At 50.2% G+C, this 23998-nt stretch overlaps 1 protein-coding gene across 1 annotated transcript in view; it reads left to right on the forward strand.

Annotated features, from left to right (window-relative positions):
- The window catches only part of DNER (delta/notch like EGF repeat containing), a 399406-nt gene extending 388538 nt beyond the window's left edge, over positions 1 to 10868 (forward strand). Inside the window, 5 exon segments of the mRNA XM_073674412.1 lie at positions 229 to 342; positions 4606 to 4719; positions 6570 to 6701; positions 7246 to 7492; positions 9877 to 10868. Coding sequence (XP_073530513.1) covers positions 229 to 342; positions 4606 to 4719; positions 6570 to 6701; positions 7246 to 7492; positions 9877 to 9988 — 719 coding nt within the window. The 3' untranslated portion in view covers positions 9989 to 10868.
- The last annotated feature ends 13130 nt before the right edge of the window (positions 10869 to 23998 follow it).

The following is a 23998-nucleotide window of genomic DNA, read 5'->3' on the forward strand; positions in this document are numbered from 1 at the left end:
AATGTCAGCTGATGATGTCAAGAGGTTGTTAGGCAGGCTAAGTCCCTTTCTGCAGAAATTGTATAACAGGAAAACTGCAAGAACTAAAATAATCATACATATATGCACTAAATTCCCAAAAAAAGATAGTTATACTACAGTACATTCACTTAATACAATATGGCCAAAAACCCTAAAAAAGTTATTAATGCTTTGTAGTGTTATACATTCTTTCTGATTGTCTTGTAGGTCGCCATTGTGAGCTGTATAAAGACCCATGTGTGAATATCAGTTGTCAAAATGGGGGAATTTGTGAAAGCGAAGGCTTAAATGCTACATGTGCATGTGCATCTGGATTTATGGGTGAGAATTACAAATGTGGTGTTACTGTGGCGCCCCTGAGGGTTCGACCACCACAGGGATGCTGGACTTCTTTAATGGAGTGTAGTGTTCCTCCTCTGAGGTAAGAACGGTGTGATGGTCGGGACCCAACCTTTGCATCCAACACCACATTTCTCCATCAGAGGGGGCTAGAATGCACTAGGTGCTGCCCTCCTGGTTACAGGGAGACTGGGGAACCAAGAGTTAGGGGAACCAGTTAGTGGGTGAGGGTGGAGGACTCACAATTTAGTGACACTGTAAATTTCATATTTAATAAAAAGCCATCTTGGTTCTTGGTCTTTTGATCGTCTTTTGCTGGTTCTTTTGACTGTTCTACTGTGATCTCCCACCCTGAACGCGGATCCTGTGTGGGCCTGCATCGGATGGGGACACAGCCCTTGTACCCCGGCCTTGGGACGAGGGGCAGGTTGCAGACGAGGAATGTCTCAACCTGGTCAAAGACCATGACCAAGAAGGCCCGGAGCTTAGGAGTGTAGCTCCACAGCAAATGGATCCCGGGGAGGATGCAGTCGGAGCGGCGTACGCCATCTGTCCTCACCACCTGATATATTCAGAGGGAGTCCGGGTGCAAGAGGGGTACCGGCCCCCGACACCCGACCTTGCTACTCTATGTCCTGATCGGGAAAGCCCGGTAGGCCCTGAGGATCCCACCGGGTATCGGAAGGAGCGGAGCTGCCACGCGTGCCCTTGTTCTGAGAGGAGCTCAGAGGGAGACCCGGCCTATCTACACACACAGACAGGAGAGGATTCATTCTGTAGTTCAGGAACACTCCGGTGTAGGGTCCCGATCAAATGTTGGACTTACTCGGAGGTTGTCGGACCCCCGTCCCTGGTGACCGCAGGACTCTGCAGGGAGCAGGGAGTTGCCTTCCTTCTGCCATCTCTAATGTGAGTAAAGCCTTGAAAGTTCACCCCTATGGCCTCCGGACTGTTTATTCTGCGCTACACCGCACGATGCGGCACCCGTACTCCTCTACTACTACCCTCTCCATCCTGTCCCTCTGCCCTGAGGCCTCGCTCCGCCTGTGGGGAGTACTAATAACTTTGGCCGCCATAACACCATGCCTCAGCGGACTGCAGCGGCGCTGGTGGCCTTCACCAGGTACCACAGGTGGCGTAGTCGTAAATCAGCCACTGAACCCGGATAAGCCCACACCATCCTTTTAAATTGTGACGGCCCTGAGCACAGGTCGGGTCCGGGCCATGGCTGCACCCCATCTCTCCATCATAGAACCCGACTCCGAGTCCCCCATCTCCAAGGGTAAAGAAAAGGGCTTTTCGAGTAGAGGCGTCACAAAAACTTGGCGTAGTCGGCAGGATCGCGTGCCCGCAGCAAAGGAAGGAATTACCCATTGCTACCGGGTACTGTGTGCCTTACACCTTGAACTGTCATTTCCACTTAAAATGGAGCCCGCCCAAGAAGAACAGGCGCCATAATGCTGTGAAAAGACTGTCTTTAAACACCTCCCATCGTGGGCTGGGCTCCCGCTTGGCGCCAAAAGTGTGGACTGCCCCTTCCATCAGAGACTGTCCGCGGGGTAATGCCCGTCAAACCGGATGAGCTGAACGAAGGCGGGCCTGTCAACATGCCGCCCAGGAACCGCCCCGAAAGAGGTGGAAGAAGAAAAGCAACAAGTTGCGGCCATTGCAGTCGGAGGTTGGCATTCTTCAGAGGCAGACATGGACGCTTCTGGAGCGCAACCCACCGTACCTTCTGAACCCGGTTCAGGCCCTTCACCCGGCAGGGAGCGAGGCGGCAGCGTGTTAACGGCAGGAGATATGGAATTTCTCCGACAGGAAGCCCCGGGTCTCATGCGGAGACAGAGAGAGGCCCAGGAGGCGGCGACGGCTGCGTTGCGGGAAGAGATGTTGCTACGTATCCGGGCCCGCCGCCAAGGAGTTGAAGTCCCAGGACAAGGAGACGTGGTGACAGAAGCCGTGAGCGGCCCCACGGCGGGTGAGTGTGCTACCCCTGCCTCGGCTGCAGAGCCTACCGTCCCTATCCTGGACCTCATGGCCGAATATCTCATACCCAGCGCGGCCACCTGGGAGCAGGTCTTGGCTCCGGAGCTGCAAGCGGCAGCTATAGGTGGGGACCTGCGATGCCGCCCTAATCCCAAACCCGAAGTGCCTGAAGCTGCAGAGGTGTCCACCGGCTCCAACCCGGACTGGTCCGCGCCTGCAGAGGACCCGCAGCAATCCCTGATGACACCGCTACCCGCACCAACAGTCACCTGGCCGTAGGCTGAGGAGTGGGCCTGGGACAACCAGGGGGGGGACCTGATGGGACCCGACTCCGAGTCCCCCATCTCCCAGGGTAAAAAAAAGGGCTTTTCGAGTAGAGGCGTCACATTACAAAGGCAGATTTCTGCTGCTAGAGCAGATAAACTATATAATGCAACGTACGTGGTAGTGGAACCACTGTGCCATGGACCAACGAGAGCCTGAAGGGGAGTGACTAGGCAAACACCTGACTCTTCGCTAGAGCCCCTGAATGTGAGGTTAGACTTGGCTCCAGATGGACGCCGGGTGCTACTCCAGGACAGACCTCGGACACACGGCAGTCAACCCCCAAAAGGGTAGGATGCTAGAATGGCCAGCAATGGGTGGGCACGGCAAATACAGTCAGGCACGGCTGATATACAGGAAGGCACGGCTGGTATACAGGAAGGCATTGCTGGTATACAGAAAGGCAAAACAGTTGCAGGCAGGCACGGCTGGTATACAGGAAGGCACGGCAGATGCTGGCAGGTACAGATGGTATGCAGGAAGGCACAGCAGATGTTGGATGTACTGCTTGTATACAGGAAGGCACAGCTGGTGCTGGCGGGTACTGGTAGGTACTGGCAGGAACAGGCTGGTACAGGCAGGTATACAAGAACAGACGACATGACGACTAGCAAGCATGCAGACAAACTGACAGAACACATTGCTCAAGCACCTCCCAACAGGTGGAGGTGCCTTATATAATAAGTGTCTGCCAGCCATTGGCTGGGGATACTTTAGGACGGCGCGCGCTGTATCTTTCAGAGACCGGGAGAACGTACCTTAAGCGCAGTGCTCGGGGATCTGCCAGATGTGTACAGACCCTAGGAGACTGCAGTAGGAAACGCGGGTCGATGGCCGGCATCCCTGCTGGGGGACATGAGGATGGGAATCGCACAGGGACACTGAAGCTACATACAACAAGTTGATCGACACTCAATTAGGGCATTTTTACATTGCCCAGTGCAGGCCAACATTCAGGTCTCATACAGTTTGCATGTTAACATGGGGAGGTGTGTTGGCCACAACAGTGATTTTTAGGCCTGCATAAACTATACAATCAACTGATGAATGAACATTTTGCTCAGTCTTTGTGTCATGTAGTGACAAGGGACTGTAGGCACCTACCCGATCCCTTGAACTAAGGAGAACCCTAGGCTATCCCTGTCCCTCGGATTACCCAAGGTGGTGGAGACGGCAGGGTCTCATACCTTGCTATGCTTCTATCTTAACCCTTATCTGTTCCATCCCCCACCCAGAGAGGTGTGAGACCGAAGTGTATTAGATAACACTAACCAGACTGACAGGGGGTTAACAGACAGGGATAAAAGAAAACTACAATCATACAAATACACTCACAAAACAACAGAGTGGTTAAAGGGAGGAATAAGAGGCACAAACCAAATGGGAGAGGATAAGCATAAACACGCAAACCAACTCCATGCAGCAATCTCCTGAAAAACTGTTCAACCGCCTACTCCAAACACTGAACTTCTCCTTCAACTCCAAACCAGGAAGTAGAACTATCACTGGCAACTTGGATGTGCCAGTGGCGAGCATATATACCAGAGGGGAGTGGCCAACACAGAACAGCTGAGACAATTAGGGATGGAGAGAAGCTCCATGAGATCAACTGAACTGATTAACCCTTGTGATGACAGAGCAAGTAAAACCTGCACTGTTTAATAGGATGGTGAAGCAGTTCTAATCAGTGCATGAGTTTGTGTAACCAGGCATCGCAATCTTCTGGCTCCTCTCTGTCGCTGTATCCCCATGACTCTTCGGTTGATCACTGCCCTGGCCAATCACCAGGAACGTTCTTATAAATACTTGTTTAGCCAATTATAAAGGTGCCTTTAGTATTGGAGGTATATGAATTCATGCAATTTATTTTTATTATTTATTATACATTTACAGTTTTATACATTCAAATGATACATTACATTGATTGTCTTGTAGGCCGCCATTGTGAGCTGTCTAAAGACCCATGTGTGAACATCAGCTGTCATAATGGAGGAACTTGCGAAAGCGAAGGCTTGAACGCTCCCTGTGTCTGTGCATCTGGATTTATAGGTTAGTGTTTATAACTATAGGAATCCAAATAATTCTTTTTTCTTTTTAGAGATTTCCGATGTACCGTATTGTGCAAAAGCTTTAGGAGTACTTTCAAAAATAGAAGTGTTAATAGTTTATTTTTATCAATTAACATGTGCTTGTCTCCGCATCCGTTTTTACACCTACCAGAGACACGTATCCACTCGTACCCATTATAACCTATGGGGCTGTGCCCACATGTCCGTGTTTTCACATGTGATCCACACGTAGACTTGTCAGTTTCTTTCTGATAGCACGGATGACAAGGGCCAGTACGAGTCAATTGGTTCATGTAGATACATTCAGCACAGGGATGACATCCGTGTGACATCCATGTGCCGTCCATGCGGCACGTGTCCCGGAATAGAATGCAGAATAGAAATTACAGATTTTTATGTGTTAAAGATGTGCAAAGATACTTTTAAATAAAGTGGTGAACCAGGGAAAGTGTTGGGGAGTGTTTATTTAAATAAAGTATTTTTTTGTGCGTGTGTTTCCTTTTTATTCCTTTTTATTACTGGATGAGTGATGGGGGTGCCTGATAGACACCTCTCCATTACTAATAACATGGCTTGATGCCAGCTGTGTTTTTGGACACTTCACAGATGACAACAACCTCAAGCCCCATTACTCTGATTGCCACTGCACCAGGGCAATCAGGAAAAGCCAAGGCCAAGCGCCAGGATTGGAGCATCTCATGTGATTCTAGTACGTGTCACATGGACGGCACTCCGATGTCACAAGCACGGCACATGGATGGCCAAAAGAAAACCTACACAGAGAGTAAAAATGGACCATCTCACGTGTACATTTTTTTAAGCGGACGAGTGAAGGGGCCTTATAGGGTTACTATATGCTGCAGCTCAGGTTCTTTATCAGTATGTCTGTGGCATGTGTACCGATCTCCAGCCTTATAGTGAACAAACTGCCTTCTGTTACAGCCAAATATTTCAAAATCAAAATAATCAGTCCAGAGCACAGGCTTCCATTTTTCTGCACCCAAGTTCCTATATTTTCATGCATAGTTGAGTCACATGTCTTTGTTTAAATGTCGAATGTTTGGCTTTTTGGCCGCAATTCTTCTATGGAAGCCGCTTCTGGCCAGACTTCTTCTAACAGTAGATGGGTGTAGCTGGGTCCCACTGGTTGTTGCCACCTCCAAACTGATGAAACTGATGGATATCTTATGATATCGATCGTAAGCATGATTTGTCTTTCATGTGCTGCACTTGGCCAACCACTGCATCTACGGTCCTCAATGTTGTCCTTTATTTTGGAGCTTCTTAAAAAAAGCTTGAACAGCACATTTTGAAACCTCAGTCTCCTTTGAAATCTTTGTCTGAGAGAGACCTTGCTGATGCAGTATAATTACCTTATGTATTGTTGCTTTGCATGGTGTATAACCTGTGACATGACACTGTCGGCAGTAGCAAAGTAGCAGAATTCGGCTGTTCCTCACTCGGTTTGAAGCCTACACAGCTATTTCTGTTTGCGTTAATGAATGTCTTTCAAGCTACATATGGAAATGATGATCATTATCACCTGTTTAGTATAACTCATTACTCACACACCTGAATATAATCCTACAAAATCCCTGACCTTGTTCAAGTGTACCTAGAAGAACTGATGCTGTTTTGAAAGTGTGGTCCAACCAAATATTGACTGGATTTAGATTTCGCTTTTGTTCATTCATTTTTCATCTTGTTAATTGATAATATATTATGAACTATTTTTATATTTTTTATTTTTATTACTTGCAGCATTTCATACAAATGTCAACCATGCCCTACATGTGTCTTCAATGTTCTATACGTGTTCTTTTTTTTCAGGGGAGGAGTGTGAGATTGATGTAAATGAGTGTGATAGTAATCCATGCCACCATGCTGGTACCTGTGTAGACCAACCCAATGGCTACATCTGTCACTGTCCTCATGGCTGGGTAGGAGCCAGCTGTGAGATCCGTAAGTATGATGTCTTTAAGGTCAAGTAATTGGTCATAATCATTGCTATAGCTTTAAAATCAATGGGCACATTAAAAACATCGGAACCGATTAATGGGTTTTGCAGAAATTTTCTACATTTGCCAGGATGAAGGGATCATTATAAGACAAAGAAATAAGTGTTACCACCACAATCTCCACTGCTCCAGCGCCACTGATTGGCTGCAGTGGTCAAGTGACTGATGATCAGGACATAATCTCTTTTAAAGTAATGACATCTCATCCATCAGTCACCTGACCCAGCAGCCAATCAGTGGTCACATGACCATTGGACGGGACGTCATTACTTCTAGTCCCAGCGGAGATCGCTGGGATCGAAGTGGTACGTAACGCTATTTCTTTACTTTATAATGATCTCTTGTCAGGCATATTTTCAAAAATGTTCAAAATTCACACCCACATCCACTTAAAAAATCTATATGAACATTCCCCAATACTTTAAAACAACGTATAAACCAACATATCACAATGTAATGAAGTCGTATCTGTTATTTCTTGATCACAGACCTACAGTGGAAAGCTGGCCATATGGCAGAGAGCCTGACAAACATGCCTCGCCATTCCCTGTACATCATCATAGGGGCCCTGTGTGTGGCCTTTGTTCTGATGTTGATCATACTGATTGTGGGCATCTGTAGAATTAGCCGAATTGAGTACCAAGGATCAGCTCGACCCGCCTACGAGGAGTTCTACAACTGCAGGAGCATTGACAGTGAATTCAGCAGTGCCATTGCATCAATTCGGCATGCACGGTGAGGAAGAGGAACTGATGTGGTTGATATTCTTGTTTATATGCATTGTAGTCCGCATGCTACTGCTAGATAGGTATGTCTACTAGAGCAATGACAGTCTTGTCTGGAGCATTAAGACTGAGTGCAGTTGGACAAGATGGAGGTCAGAGGTTAATGGGGAAGGTCAAGGGTTAATGGGGAAGGTCAGTTCACATTGACAGGGACACAAGGATTGCAAGCAGATAAATTAATTGAATGAGGGAGAAACGCTGGTGTAACTATAGTCTGGAGCAGGAAAAAAAAGTCCATTATAATGCAAAAGGGAAAAGAAAAAGGGTCCAGGTTCTTTTAAGAAGCTTAGGAAAATAAAGTGACAGTAACTTTCTAAAATGCCGCACAACTTGACACATACTAGACCAAAATCTGGTAGCAGACACCCAGATTCATTAGCAAATTGATATGTTTGGCTGATGAAAATAAATATGACAGTGTCTTTGTCTACCCACAGCAAAGCTTCACATTCACAGAAATCATAGAGCTCTATGGCAAAAAAATGTTTTTTGAGCACTCTGCCAAATGATCTGAATCTGTACAGCTCTGTTTTACGAACAGGATAAATTATATAATTCCATCAGTGTTCAGCCACTGGGGGGCGTTAATGAATATGGATCTGTACAGATGGCTGAACTTGGTGAGATCTGTATCAATCTGTATGCAGAGAGCTCCCCTTAGTGGTGGAAGTGGTATCATGGCAGGCGAAGAAAGCAACATAATGCCCGGGCCCCCTATCCCATCAGTCTTATAGCAGTTGCACAGCATCTTTGACAGGTACACAACTCACATTACACATTAGGTTCACTACTGTGTTTGAGGTTTATTGAATTTCAAGCTCTTCCTTTGCGCCATATAACTAGTATTTCTCTTCCAAATGTGTCTAGTGACATTCATGGCTTGCAGTGTGCAACTTCACTGTCATACATTCGCAGCATCGGTCTTCAATTTCAGTCACTGTAGGAAAAAAGCACATCTTCCGTGGCTAGGCAGTACCAGTATAGGCTACCAGTATAGGGATACACAGGGTCCTTGGTGTTGCCTGGTGTTTGAATGGACTAGACATCTTTATGTCCACATTGTTCTTTTTGAACTACGGTATCATAGGTCTATTATATAAACTATTGTATTTTTATTCTTATATGTCTATCACCTGCACGGGATCTATTTGGTGTAGTTTTACTGTATATATATTAAATAAACTTTAATTTTTTAAGGGAGTACATGTTTCACTTTACTAATATCCCTTGAAGATATCATTCACATTCCGTACAATATGGTATCATACATAAAACACGGACAGCATACCCTTCTTACGTGTTTCGATCTACAGAACGGAACTCTTAAAGAAGCACTTCCAACAAAATTGTTATCCTCTTAATATATTGCAATCATATCATATAGCACTGTGTACTTACAATTGCTCATTTTGCACTTCTACCCAGCTAATTCTTCTCCATTAGGTCTATGACATCTTGTGATTAAACACTGACTAGCTGAATCCTTACAAGCTCTATGTAGAAACAGGAGGTCAATTTTCCCTGTATGAGTTATGAGTCACTGCAAAAGTCCCTGGCAGGGGAGGAGGAAGCAGCTGGGTCAGGAGTTGAAGATTGATGATGACATGATGATTTATGCAGGGAAAAGAGACTTCCTGATTCTACATAGAGCAGAGAAAAGAGAAGAATTAGCTGGGTAGAAAGGCAAAATGAGCAATTGTAAGTGCACAGTGCTTTATAATATGATGATTGCAATATATTAAGAGGATGAAAACTTTGATGGGAGGAGTGCTTCTGTAATCACAGACTTTGAGAACAATTCATTAAAAAGAATCTGTCAATAGGATTCACCCCCCTAAGCCGTCTATATCGGCATGCAGGTCATATAAAGGTGAATAAAACGATACCTTGATTTCTGCGATCCGATGTCTTATTATAAATGAAAGGTGGCATTACCAGTGTGAGACATGTAGATCAGGAGAGCAGACTGTCAGTCATTACATGTTTCATTCTGGTAACATTCCCTTTCCTTTAAAATAAGCTCTGGAGGCAGATTCACGGGGAGATCTATGTCCGGCCCATAGATCTTAGCAGCTCATTTATATAAAAGATAAACGTAGATATCTCTGGAATACGACATCGGATCGCAGATATCGGGGTATCACTTTATTCAGCTTCCTATGTCCTACATGCCCATATAGACGGCTTAGGGGGGATGATCCTACTGACAGATTCCCTTTAAGTCTGGTTTTGTTGTTTATAGATTTCACTATCCGGCCCCATAATAATAATATCAGGCATTGCCTCCTAATTTTCTCTTATGAACTATTAATACTACTTTTTTTTTTCTTTCAGATTCGGGAAAAAGTCACGCCCGGCCATGTATGACGCAACTCCAGTAACATACGAAGATTACAGCCCCGACGACAAACCTCTTGTGACACTGATTAAAACAAAGGATTTGTAGTCTGCCCCCCTGCTCTTGTTAACGTAGATTTCAGAAGAGCCGTTCAATCATCTTTTAAAAGGATGAATTACTAAACTGACTAATTATTTTTAAGAAAAATGAATCTGAGACCCGATTCTCTGTTGCGGGATTCATTCATTCCATGCATTCTTTGGGGCATAGGTCAACACAGCTGTGAACTAACCCGTTTTCTGCAAGAGGGGCCCTTCCGGCTTCCCTGGCAATGAACTGGTTAAACATACACTGAAAGTTTAATCTAAAAATTCCTTGCAAAATCCTACTTGTGTTAGCAATGTTACAGTCTGAACAGTATGCAGGCATTACCCGTAGAGATAGGAGACGTATATAACGCATAATTTATCCGTTGATAGCCATATAGAGAGTCTAAAATGTTTGTGTTGTGAATCGAAGTAATTAAAACCCCGTTGTAAAACTTTCTAACCAGAACTAATTAGACTTGTTCTCTGTTTCTTTTTGTTTGTTTTTTATGATTATTATTTCATGCTTTTTCTTTTCCTGCATGGTTCGCTAGCAATAACCCTGCCTTGTTTTTTCTTTTTTTGGAACTGCTCTTGCGTCAATGTTGAGGTCCATTCAACTGTTGTGTTGGTAAAACAAGCTCTTGTACAGATGATAAGAAGCAGATTAGATCTAGGCCCAGCTCTTATTTTTCTCAGACACAGACAGGTTTTTCTATATTGTGAGTACGGCTTCTTATTCTAGACATTGCTGATTTACTTCAGGAGAATCTGCTTCTTAGCTCGTGGATTGCATTGTGCTGTATAATTCATATGTGATCAGCAATTATTTTCTCTATTATAGACTTTTTCAGCTTTGTTCTTGGAAACTTCAAGTATTCAGAATAAATGTTATGAAATGACTTTTTTTGAAATTGTCTTTTTTATGGTGTGACTACCAATACAGACATTTACCCTTAAATTATGTGTGTATGGAGAGAATTAGCATATGTGTACTTGTAAAGTGACCGATGGCTGTAGCCGTGGATGAGCTGCTGATCCATAACGCCCTGGCACTTTACAGGAAAATCATGTCCCAATGTGCTGTCAGGTGTGGGGTGGATCACTCTCACTTGTAGGCCACAGGCCTCCTCTGTCTCCAGGCCTCCATCCTCAGGAGCAACCACACAGAACTCAGGGGACACCCAGTGCGTTTTAAGAACCGAAAGTTTACTGGACAGTTCAAGTTCATCAGATTGTAACATGCAGTATCGGGCACAACATTACTTATTCCTTGTTTCCTTAATACAGTACATTTCCAGCATTACTATCCATTCCTCCTGGACTATCCCTACGTTTACTGACTCTGTCAACCCCAGGGATTTCCCGTCCAGTTCCGCAGTGCACCTGGGATCCGTTACCTTCCCTTCATGCAGTTCCACGTCCATCGTCCCCTGTACGCCAGAGGATAAGGCTCTCGTCGTACTACTTTTATCGAGCCTTGAGCTCCGGATGGTTCAGAAATGTCCGCAAGGGATCCCAGTAAGGCTTTCCACTGCCCCGAACGATAGATGCTTGCCCAATGCAACTTGAACTTGAAAAAAAAGTCCCTTTTTACTGAGGCGTTCGCCTCCCACTATGGGGTAGTCCCAAACTTTAACTATGTCTGTCCTTATAGCATGTGGCTGGGCAGATCTTCTTCACAAACATTATACATATGACGCGCCCAATGGGCCGTGTGTGGGGGACTACCCGGAGCCGGGTCTCTGTGTAATGTCAGGGGTTGTAGTCTCCGTGGCGGCGACGCGGTCCCGTGGCTCAGGGTGGTCAAACCAGTGGCGGATCTGTTTACTTGGTTTTTAATGTTGAAATGCCCGACTACGCCACCCGTGGATTGCGGTCACTGAGAACCGCCGCTGCGGGGCAGACCACTGAGGCTGATGTTGTGTGCGCAGCAGAGGGTAGTATAACTCCCCACGGGAGGAGTATAGCCTCAGGGCAGCGTGTGTAGATGGTGAGGGTTGTGGTACATGGGCGCAGCAGAAATGACTCAGAGTCCGTGCAGTGCAGTTCAGGGTCTTTACTGTTGGTAATAAAGAGGGCCCTGCCGAGAGTACTGGTTAACATTAGAGGCCTGGTCAGTCTGTGAGCGAACAAGAGTCCCCCTGGCCAGGTGGATGTGTAGGCCTTCCCGTCTGACTGCACTCTTCCTGGCTACCCTGCTGTATTCGTGTAGTAGCCCACGTCCCTGAGTGTACCGTGTGGTGCTCACCCGTATGGCTGGTGACTTGGGGCCTTTGGTACCTTCCGCTCCTCGATGGCGGTGCCGGTCTCTTGCGTGTGACTGAGCCTCCGGGCTTTCTATGACCAGAGGACCTGAAATCCCCTACCAGGTGGTTTCTGCTGCTGGATGTGGATATCCTCACAGCCTCGGACTCCGGTATCCGGTTCTCTGCGTCTTCGGCCAGGACGAGCTCCGCTAGCTCTAGTCCCTGGCCTTCAGCTCCTGTCTCCTACAGAGCTCCTTGCTGCTCCTCTGTCCCTTCCTCTGGAACTAAATAACTAACCCCGCCCCAGATCCAGTTTATAAAGGGCAGGTTCCTCCCCTCCCTGGACTGGGGCAGGAGGCGTAGCATGCAATAGTGCTCCTGGCCAGGAAAACCCATGCTCGCTCTCAGACATGGTATTTCTACCACTGTGGCAACCAGACCCCTGGGGTGCCACATTCCCCCCTGGTAAATTTTAGTACTCCGGGACTAAACACATTTTATGAAAACATACATAACAGGGTATAAGCAATAACACATCAACATATGTACAAAGAGTTCAGTTTTTATAGGTCACGGCGCTTCCGTAGCCAGGTGTCCATGTCACCCACGATGTATTTTGAGTGACCCGTCCCAAACCCTCCATGTAGGCCCTGGGGTGGCTACAGGGCATCTATGATCCGGCATTGGACCACGTCTTCAGCCACCTCCACGGGTTTTTGTTTTGTGGTCTGGCACAAAAGGGGCACTTAACAGGTGCAACTATTTACAAGGTACAGTTTCGGTTATTCATTGTCCATAATCTGTCAGTCCATGAACCCTGTCGGGTAACTTGAGAAACATAATTATTATTCATGCAACAAACATAAAACATTTCAACATTTGCAATATACAGGTATATATCATCATTTTATTTTTTTTTAGATTCTCCAGCGAGCATGTTTCTGACCTCTAGTGCTCCTGGTGGACCTACGTAACACACTATCTGGTGGTGTTCTTTCTGGGTCCCCTGTTTCCACCCCTTGTGTAGTGGGCTCGCTAGTGTCTGCACTACAGGTGTTTGGAGATGTTACGGGTAGGTTGGGCAGCTTTCTGCGTATGTAGCACCCTGAGGATTCGGCTGCTACAGGGGTATTGCACCTCAACCCAGAGGTGTGGTATTCCACTCCCGGGTAAGGATGGAGTATGGAACTGAGCTAGTAGGCTGCATGCACTACATACATCCCATTTCCGGGGGACAGATCAACGGTACTCCCACCAAGTAAATGTGCAGGTATGACAGCGTCTGTCCCTGGCTGGAGTGGGAGGGGGGTGGAACATCCCAGTAGTGTAGGGGCAGATAGGGGGAGCAGCCTGGGTAAAGCTAGGAGCTCATTGGGTGCTGGTCACCTGAGCTCACACATAGAGGGAGTATATAAGGTGGGCACCATCTTAGATCAGGGTCAGTCAGTCAGTCAGAGCCTGTGAGTCAGTCAGACAGTCTGTCTGAGAGCCTGAGAAGCAGAGCGGAGGAGAAGGAAGAGAGACCCAGAGGCGCAGGACGAGAGGGGACCCCAAGATCCCAGAGTAAGGACAAAAGGGTGAAGGGTCGGCAGAGGGGTACCGGATCCCAAGCTGGCGGAGGCTACAGCACACCTTAGCCAGGAACCGGAGGTCGTGGGCAGGATCTGCCACGACCCTCACCAAATCCACTAGAAAGGCATACCAAGCATAGGGTCAGGGAGCCCAGAGGAGGCTTGACCACCAAGAGACCCGAGGGAGCCGGCCAAAAGTGGATCCCTGGTGGGAACGGCTAGAAGAAGGGAGAGTCAGAAAGGAGCTCAGGACCATACTCAAGAATTGCCCGGGAGTTGACCGAGTCCAGGACCTGGTGGACGCAGCACGGCTTGGGTGGTCACTGCTGTACACAGTGACCCGAGCAACACCAGTAAGTAAAACCCTGGAACTGCATTTTATGCCTCTGAGTCTCCTTGCTGCACCTTCACAACCACCATCCTCCACGTCTGACCCCCTGAGGCTATACCCCTCCCGTTGGGGGTTATACTACCACAGCTGCACACACACCACCAGCCTCAGCGGACCATCCTGCAGCGGCGGCCTTTTGACCGCAAATCAACGGGTGGCGTAGTCGACACTAAAACATCTACAAGGACTGCCGCACACTGAGTTTGACACCCTGGGCACGGACCGGGTCACAGCCACTCGGAGACTACAACCCCCATCTGATCCGGCTCCGGGTATCCCTAACAACATGGCCCAGGGGGCGCGTCAACTTTGGCGTAGTCGGCAGGATCACGTGCCCGCAACAACCGGGTACTGCGTGCCTGAAGAAAAGTTCATGTTTACCGTAAAAAGAAGTCTCCCGCCAATTCCAGAGGGTCCCCGCCATCGGACGCCATCTCGGATCAGTTCCCGCCATTTGCCCGTCATCTGCAGTCTTTTCCCGCCATCCGCAGAGTTTCCCGCCACTGGGAAGCGATTCCCGCCATCAGAAAAGATTTCCCGCCTTGGCAGAGCGGACGCCATTATGGGCGTGCCAAAGGATGGCAAGAGGACACCTCCCATCGTGGGCCAGGACAGAAAATGGCGCCAAAAGTGGAAACCGCCCCCACCAGCAGAGACTGTGATGATTGATATGTCCATCAGCGTGAGAGAACTGCCCCTGGAACTGGCAATCACAAAGTTGCCCCAGGACCGCCCTCAGGATGGGCGTAGAGAGAACAAAAGAAAGAAGATGGGAGCAGCTTGGAGGAGTCTGGAGGAGAGTCCAGAGAGAACACACCCGGAGATGGAGGGAGAGTCAGGCAGCACCGACCCAGTGGTCAGGAGCCTGTTGCAGGTCGCCACTCCAGAAGGCCTGCTGGAGATCCTGGCGCAGCTCCCCGGAGATCGGGAGCGTGCACAGTCCGCGCTGGAGGGCCTCGCACGGAGGATGGCCCGGGTGCAGCAGGAAACACTGGCGGAGTGGAGTCGAGAGATGGCCCAGCAGGCTGGAGCCCGCCAGCGGAGCATGCCACCCGCAGCGAGGAGCAAGTCCACCTCTGAGGACGGCGAAGGAGGGACGACGGCCGGAGACGACGCCGCGGAGGGAGCCGAAGAGATGAAGGCAGGTAATGGGGACGACCACATCTCGTGCCCAGAAGCCGTAAACCTGCCCCAGCTCCCCGTCGCAGAGCCCGAAGCCCCATTCACCGTTCCCGTAACCGCTGCGTCATCGCTCCAAGCTAGGCCTCAAGCGGCCGGAGCCGCGGCCACGCCCCCTGCTACGTCACGCACCTCGATCCAGAGCGCGGCCAAGCAGGAGACGCCACCGGCCTGGTCGCAAGGCCGAGTGCCCCCGGGCGCCGCAGTACCAACAGCGCCCTCTACCTCTGCCGAGCCACCGGCCTGGTCGCAAGGCCAGGAACACCCGGGCGCCGCCGTCTTCACAGTGCCCTTCACCTTCAGGGTGCCCCAAGCCTGGTCGCAAGGCCTGGTAAACCTGGGCGCCGCTACCACCTCCGCGCCCTCATCATCTACAGCGCCACACCTGGGTGAAGACTTGTTTGCCCAGCACACTTGCCCGGATGGGCAGCCCTTTGTGTGGCCACCGGAGTACCACCATCCCCGACTCCGGAAAGAAAGACCCCTGGATGAGCCCCTGATACCGCCTCCGGCGCCTGTCAAGATGACCCCGCTCTCGTTGGAGGAGGCGCAGTTTGAGTGGGACCCCACTGGAGGAGACCTCATGGGGTTCACCCAAGAAACACGGGCGGCCGCAGCCCAGCGTGCAGAGTGCTGCCGGCAGCAGCTGGAGGTCTTTGACAGGGAAAGGAGAGAGAGGCGGGTCCGTGAGCAGCGGCTGCAAATACAGAGCGCTGAACAGAAGAGCCGGACCCGGAGGAACCCCCGTGCAGCTCATTGTCCCCGTGCCACCGGGACTGTGATTAAATTCCAACTGCAGCACGGTTGGGGTTTCATCAGGGATCATCAGACCCCCGGCGACGTCTTTGTTACCCGCAGAGACGTTGAAAGTCATCTGCCGGAGGGACACAGAGGACGTGACCTATACGTAGGGGACGAGGTCACATTCACCCGGCACAAATGTGCCAAAGGACCGTACGCCCTTCATGTACACCGGCTGACGGAGGAGGAGCTGCGGTGTGAGGAGGAGCAAGAGGACCCGGACGGGTCTGAAGTTTGTCCGCGAGAAGGAACAGGAGGACGCCATCATTAGAGTACGGTATCGTGAAACTGTAAAATAGTTACCCATCAGGGTACAAGAACAGTTAATAGTTTAAAATATAGTCCCCGTTGGGACCAGTGAACTGTACCCGTGTGTCCCTATCCCCCAACAGGCTGAGGACTGTGAACAGCCATTCCTTTTCCCCACTGGCCGAGGACTGAGAGCGGCCATATTCCCCTTGTACATAGTTGCGCTTTCTAAGGCGCCCCCTACCGGTTTTATAGGAAACTGTTTTTCTCAAGAGACTGTTGCACTTTACCCGGTCACAAGTTGCACCGTGGCCGGAGGAACAAGAATGTTTATAATGAAAGTTTTATATGAAGAGTTTATCGCTGCTGATAATGTTTATAGTATTTTATATGTTTATGTTTTGAAAAAAAAAAAATTGTATGTTTTTGGATGTTTATTCTTTTACAGCCCGAGGACGTGCTGTGATTTACCAGGGGGGAATGTAGCAACCTGAGGATTCGGCTGCTACAGGGGTATTGCACCTCAACCCAGAGGTGTGGTATTCCACTCCCGGGTAAGGATGGAGTATGGAACTGAGCTAGTAGGCTGCATGCACTACATACATCCCATTTCCGGGGGACAGATCAACGGTACTCCCACCAAGTAAATGTGCAGGTACGACAGCGTCTGTCCCTGGCTGGAGTGGGAGGGGGGTGGAACATCCCAGTAGTGTAGGGGCAGATAGGGGGAGCAGCCTGGGTAAAGCTAGGAGCTCATTGGGTGCTGGTCACCTGAGCTCACACATAGAGGGAGTATATAAGGTGGGCACCATCTTAGATCAGGGTCAGTCAGTCAGTCAGAGCCTGTGAGTCAGTCAGACAGTCTGTCTGAGAGCCTGAGAAGCAGAGCGGAGGAGAAGGAAGAGAGACCCAGAGGCGCAGGACGAGAGGGGACCCCAAGATCCCAGAATAAGGACAAAAGGGTGAAGGGTCGGCAGAGGGGTACCGGATCCCAAGCTGGCGGAGGCTACAGCACACCTTAGCCAGGAACCGGAGGTCGTGGGCAGGATCTGCCACGACCCTCACCAAATCCACTAGAAAGGCATACCAAGCATAGGGTCAGGGAGCCCAGAGGAGGCTTGACCACCAAGAGACCCGAGGGAGCCAGCCAAAAGTGGATCCCTGGTGGGAACGGCTAGAAGAAGGGAGAGTCAGAAAGGAGCTCAGGACCATACTCAAGAATTGCCCGGGAGTTGACCGAGTCCAGGACCTGGTGGACGCAGCACGGCTTGGGTGGTCACTGCTGTACACAGTGACCCGAGCAACACCAGTAAGTAAAACCCTGGAACTGCATTTTATGCCTCTGAGTCTCCTTGCTGCACCTTCACAACCACCATCCTCCACGTCTGACCCCCTGAGGCTATACCCCTCCCGTTGGGGGTTATACTACCACAGCTGCACACACACCACCAGCCTCAGCGGACCATCCTGCAGCGGCGGCCTTTTGACCGCAAATCAACGGGTGGCGTAGTCGACACTAAAACATCTACAAGGACTGCCGCACACTGAGTTTGACACCCTGGGCACGGACCGGGTCACAGCCACTCGGAGACTACAACCCCCATCTGATCCGGCTCCGGGTACCCCTAACAACATGGCCCAGGGGGCGCGTCACGTACTCTTTGGCTTACCACAGGCACGGCAGGCTCACTACTAGCAGAGGGTTGATTCTCCTGGGCTGCTGGTATGGAATCTTCTGCCTCTGGGGCCGGTTGCTCTTCCAACACTACTTGCTCTTCTGTAGGCCCTTGAGGGGCTGGCTGGAGAAAGGTAAGGACGGGTACCACAATAGCGTTGTTAATTTGTGTCCAGAACCGGGGAAATTCTCCGAGTACTGTACTGACCATTTCTTCCCTTTCCTCTGCGGGTTGAGGGCTATCTTGGTCTTCATCAGTGCTTTGCAGCTGTTTGGGACACTTCTTCAGGTGGTCTCTGGAGACAGTGGCTGTGGTCTCTCCTCCATCCTTACTGATAATGCACACTTTCGGATTTTCATGGCTTGAGGGCAGTACTGTGTGCGGTTCTTTCTCCCACTGGTCATCCAACTTATGGAGCCGCCTCTTCCTCTTCAAGACCTGCTCTCCAGGTGCCAGGGGAACAGCGGGAGCATGCTTGTTGTAAGTCCTCTCTTGCCTTTCTCTTGCTTGAGACAGACTTCTCTCAACACTCTCCTGCACTTTCCGGTACTGCTGCTGCCGTTCTGTATCCCAGTCTGCCTCTGGCAAGGTGTCCTCAGGTGTCAGGACTCCCATATCAAGGTCCATAGGCAGCTTACCAGGTCTTGCTCTCATTAGGTAAGCCAGGGTGCAGTTGGTGGAATTTACAGGGATGTGGTTATACAAGTCAACCAGATCAGGCAGTTTTTCAGGCCACAGACTGCGTTCTTCCAGGGGCAACGTTACCAGCAAGTCTATCACCACCTGGTTCATCTTCTCGCACAATCCGTGGGTTTGGGGGTGATAGGGCGTTGTCCTTATCTTCTTGCAGCCATACAGGTTGCAGAACTCCTGGAAGACCTCCGCTTCGAAGGCTGGACCTTGGTCAGTCAACACTTGCTCCGGATACCCGTGTGGACGGCAGAAGTGCTGCTGGAAGGCTCTAGCTGCTGTCTGAGCTGTTAAGTCCTTGACAGGGACCACCACCAGGAACCGGGAGTAGTGGTCTACGATGGGGAGGACGTAGACGTACCCGGACCTACTTGGAGCCAGCTTCACATGGTCCAGGGCTACCAGTTCTAGAGGCTGCTTGGTGATGATGGGCTGCAGGGGAGTCTTCTGGCTGGCATGGTCCTTTCTTCTCAGGTTGCACAGGCCGCAGTCTCGGCACCATCTCTCAATGGCCCCTCTCATGCCTACCCAGAAGAACCGTTCACGCAACAGGAACTCCAACTTCTTCCATCCAAAGTGCCCTGCTCCATCGTGGTATGCCTCCAGGACCATAGCCGAGTCTCGTCTCGAGACCACTACCTGCCAGGTCAGCTCATGTGTCCGGGAGTTGACAATTCTCCGGCACAGCTTCCCCTTGTAGAGAAACAGTTTACTCTTCTCCTTCCACAGCTGTTTAGTTTCTTCCGGAGCGTCTGGGTCAAGGCGGGCATCAGCCTGTGTCAGCATCTCTTTTACCAGGCGGACTGCTGGGTCACTGTCTTGCGTCTCCGCCCAGCTGTAGTGGGGTAACGGGTTGAACATGGCAGAGTGCTTGTCCCTTACACAGTGGGAACACTGGGTAATCCTATGACGGTGGAACGCAGGGAGTTCAATCTCTTCCAGTTCTTCTGGATCTTCCCCTCCGTCCAGCAAGTTTGGCATCCTGGACAGGGCGTCTGCGTTGGCATTTGTGCGTCCCGCCCGGTATTTGATGGTAAACTCATAGTTGGACAGCCGGGCCATCCATCTTTGTTCCAGGGCACCAAGTCTTGCAGTGTCCAGGTGTGTCAACGGGTTGTTGTCCGTGTACACAGTGAACTTGGCAGAGGCAAGGTAATGTTTGAAACGTTCCGTCACTGCCCACACCACTGCCAGGAACTCTAGCTTGAATGAGCTATAATTTTCAGGGTTTCTCTCTGTGGCCGTAGTTTTCGGCTGGCCTAAGCAATTACCCGCTCTCTGCCCTGCTGGATCTGGGATAGTACGGCTCCCTGCCCCACGTTACTGGTGTCTGTGTGGAGGATGAAAGGCTGGCCGTAATCAGGGTAAGCCAGGATCTCATCCCCCGTGAGGGCCATCTTCAGCTGGCAGAAAGACTCCTCTTCCAGCTTGTCCCACCTGAAGGGCGGCTTCTGATTCTTGGTCTTTGACTGACCTAACAGGAGGTCTTGCATAGGGGCTGCCATTTTGGTGAACCCAGAGATGAATCTTCGGTAGTAGCCTACCAACCCGAGGAACTGCCGCACTTCCTTTATGCTGGAGGGTCTTGGCCAGTCTTTGATCACTGTGATCTTATCAGGGTCTGGAGCTACTCCGTCAGCACTCACCACGTGTCCCAGGTACTGTACTTTTGGTTTCAGTAGATGACACTTGGAGGGTTTCACCTTTAGGCCGTAGCCTGCCAGGGCATCAAACACCTCTGCCAGGTGTTTCAGATGGTCCTCATATGTTTTGGAATACACGATGATATCGTCCAGGTATAGCAGTACCGTCTCGAAATTCCTGTGCCCCAGACAGCACTCCATCAACCGCTGGAAGGTTCCTGGTGCATTGCAGAGCCCGAACGGCATACAGTTGAATTCGCTGAGACTCATTGGGGTGGTGAACGTGGTCTTCTCCTTGTCTGCCTCTGCTACAGGAACCTGCCAGTATCCGCTAGTAAGATCCAAAGTGGAGAAGAAGTTAGCAGACTTTAATGCAGCTTAAGATTCCTCTATCCTAGGTAACGGGTACGCATCTTTGTGTGTGATACGGGTGACCTTTCTGTAATCTACATACATTCTCATGGTGCCATCTTTCTTTTTCACAAGAACTAGTGGAGCTGCCCAGGGGCTACAGCTGTCCCTGATTACCCCAGCCTCCTTCATTTCTTGCAACATTCCCTTGGCATTCTGATAATGTGCAGGGGGTACAGGTCGGTATATTTCCTTTATGGGTGGATGGTCTCCTGTGGGGATGTGGTGTTCTACCCCCTTTACTTGCCCAAAGTCTAGCGGGTGTTTGCTAAAAACTCTTTCGTACTCCTGCACCACCTGGTAGACTCCCTGTTTTTGGTGTGAGGGAGTGGAGTCGGTGCCCACATGCAGCTTCTGACACCAGTCCTCCATTTGTTTCTTGGAGCTGTTACCCTCCTCTGGTTGAGATGGAGGCAAGGGTTCCACGTCCTTTACAGAGTTTTGGTTAATGGTGAACAATTTGGCTAGAGTGGCATACCGGGGCAAGTATACTTCTCTTTCCCCAATGTTTAGGATGCGGATGGGTACCCTCCCATGGCGTACATCGACCCCCCCCCCCCGTGCTGTCAAAATGGTGGGCCTACTGTCTGAGTAGACGGGTTCTACCATGGCTTGGTAGTCCCTTCCTCTTAACCCGATTGCAGTCCGGCACAAGATCATCATCTCACTTTTTGGGGGCATGGCGATAGGGAACGGGTCACTCATCCTAACACTACTAATCTCACCACCAGACAATTCTACCTGTTGCCTTTTCATCAAGGCTCTGATCTCTTTTTGTAGGACACGCTGCTGGCTGGAGCTGGCGTTCACCGCAACCTGCTGTAATATGACAATTATCTCTGCAAGACAATTTTCAATAACATTAGTACCCAAGGTTATCTTAGGATGGCGTTCACGACGGTCAATGTCCACAATAATCAGTCCTTGCGCTGGCAGTTCAACTTTACCAATTTTGATGGTCACCTCCTTGAATCCCACCTGCGGCACGGGCTGACCAATGCTTGCGATGATGCTCAAATCATCATCTGGGTAGCGGGTAATATCTGAGTCATTCCAGTACCGCTTAAAAAGCACATAGGGGATGGTGGTTACCTGTGACCCGGTGTCCAGTAGTGCACTCATAGGAATGCCATCCAGCACCACAGGCAAGACCGGTCGTCCCCCTACGTACTTATCACGCCAGCTCGATGGGCCTGATGGTCTTATTCCTGGGGGTCGGCCCTCTGCCCCAGGTTGGGCCCGTTTAAATGACAGTACCTTGCCATATGTCCTGGTTGGTTGCAGCAGCGGCAGATGGGTTGTCCGTCCTGGTCGTAGCGGTCGCTGGGCCTTCCTCTGGACGATGGGATCCTCCTCTGTCGCCGCCAAGGGACGTCCTCCGGACTGGAAGCCAGCTGGATCTTTCCTGGGGGGGACACCTGTAAAGACTAGTGTTGAGCCACCCCCGTAGTGTTCGAGTTCGGTTCGGTTCGTTGAACACCCGTGTGTTCGCCGAACTGTTCGTCGAACTGTTCGTCGAACACCTTCGAACACCGTTAAAACCAATGGCAGGCAAACAAAAACACATAGAAACACATAGAAAACACCTTCAAAGGTGTCCAAAAGCTGACAAACTGCTCAGAAGACACAACTAACACATGGAAAAGTGACAAGTACATATAGTCATGCGAAAAGAAAAGAGGTGGAGGAGTAAAAGGAGGGGGAGACACAGATATAGGCATGTCATGCCCTTCTAAAATCCAAAAAGTGAGAAGCCGAGACGGCCAGTCCGCTCCTGCCCGTGCCACCTCCGTGTCGCCGGGTTTGTGCCAGAGCCGCGGTGAACCCTGACGGCCAGCCCCCCTCTCCCAATACTGGTGCCTGTCCGCTGGTGGGTCGAGAGAGCCCCCCTGTGGTGGAGGCAGCTCTAAGCTTTTTAATTTAAATTGTCCCTCTAATTTGAATGAATACACTTTAAATCCATTTACAAGGATCTATTGGAGGGCAAGTCTCATGCCAGCAGCCGCGTAATTCCAGCTCCAGTAGCGTCCACTAAAGCTGCTGCAGTTAAAAAGCTTTTATAAGGATCGAGCTCGGCTGTCCACCGCAAGGCATCCTAGTGCCAGTCCCAGCCCCTATGCCTTGGGGTGCCTCCTGATGCTCTTCACTAAGTATCCCGTGGTCCCGAAGCATTTCCTTTGAAAAAATTAAGTGTCCAAACTACAGGTGGTGTAGCTTGCTTAACAGCCGGGATAATCCGCTGACTAGCAGACACTGCTACTAGGCACAAAGTATTTCCTGGGCTAGATGCAGTTAAAAATTTGTAAGTAGATACTCTCGTTGGATGCTGAGAAAGCATTCCATAGAGTCTCCTGGCACGCCATATATGATTCTCTTAAAAAGCTTGGGGTAGGGGTCTAGGGGACCCTTTTATAGCCAAAATCACGGCCCTGTATCACAATACGTCACCTAGGCTGAAGATAAATGGAACTGTAGCACCGAGGGCTCGGTTGCTACAGACGTATTGCACCTCACCCAGAGGTGTGATATCTCACTCTCAGATAAGGATGGAGTGTGGATCAGGACCCGACACCTGCATGCATTACACCACATTGCCGTGGGGCAGGGCGACCAATATGCCCCTGAGATGGGCACGACAGTCCCTGTCCCTGGCTGGAGTGGGGGGAGGGAACACTGAGGAAGGGGAACCCTGCAGTGCAGGAGCAGGGAGGAAGCAGTTCCTGGGTGCATTGAGAAGGGAGTATAAAAGGTGGGCACCATCTTAGTTCAGTGCAGAGAAGTCTGAGCAGAAGTGGCAGGGAGCAGGGGCTCTGCATGAGCTCTGCTCCGGAGGCGGGCCTAGTAACAGAGGCCCAGGCCTGCAAGAGGGAGAAGGAAGGAAGAGGAGCGGAGAAGGCTCCAGGAACGAGGAATGAAGGGATCCCAGGGGTGCGGACGGGCGAGTCGCCACCGCACGCCCGAATCCACCTGCGTGGAGGGGTCAGGCCAAAGGGGGAGACCGGTCCCCGAACTAGTGGAGGCAGGAAACGACCCTCAGCTAGAAACCGGAGGCTCTGACATTTTATGTGGCGCAGCCCCTTGCTCCACCCGCTAGGAAGGCACCACATAGGGTCAGGGAAACTGGCGCCAAGTTTACCAAGAGGAGGCCCGAGGCAGCCGGACAGAAGTGTTG

The sequence above is a fragment of the Phyllobates terribilis genome, unplaced genomic scaffold (genome assembly GCF_046119375.1).
Source record: "Phyllobates terribilis strain yellow unplaced genomic scaffold, ASM4611937v1 Scaffold_3__8_contigs__length_932513732, whole genome shotgun sequence".
NCBI lineage: Eukaryota > Metazoa > Chordata > Amphibia > Anura > Dendrobatidae > Phyllobates > Phyllobates terribilis.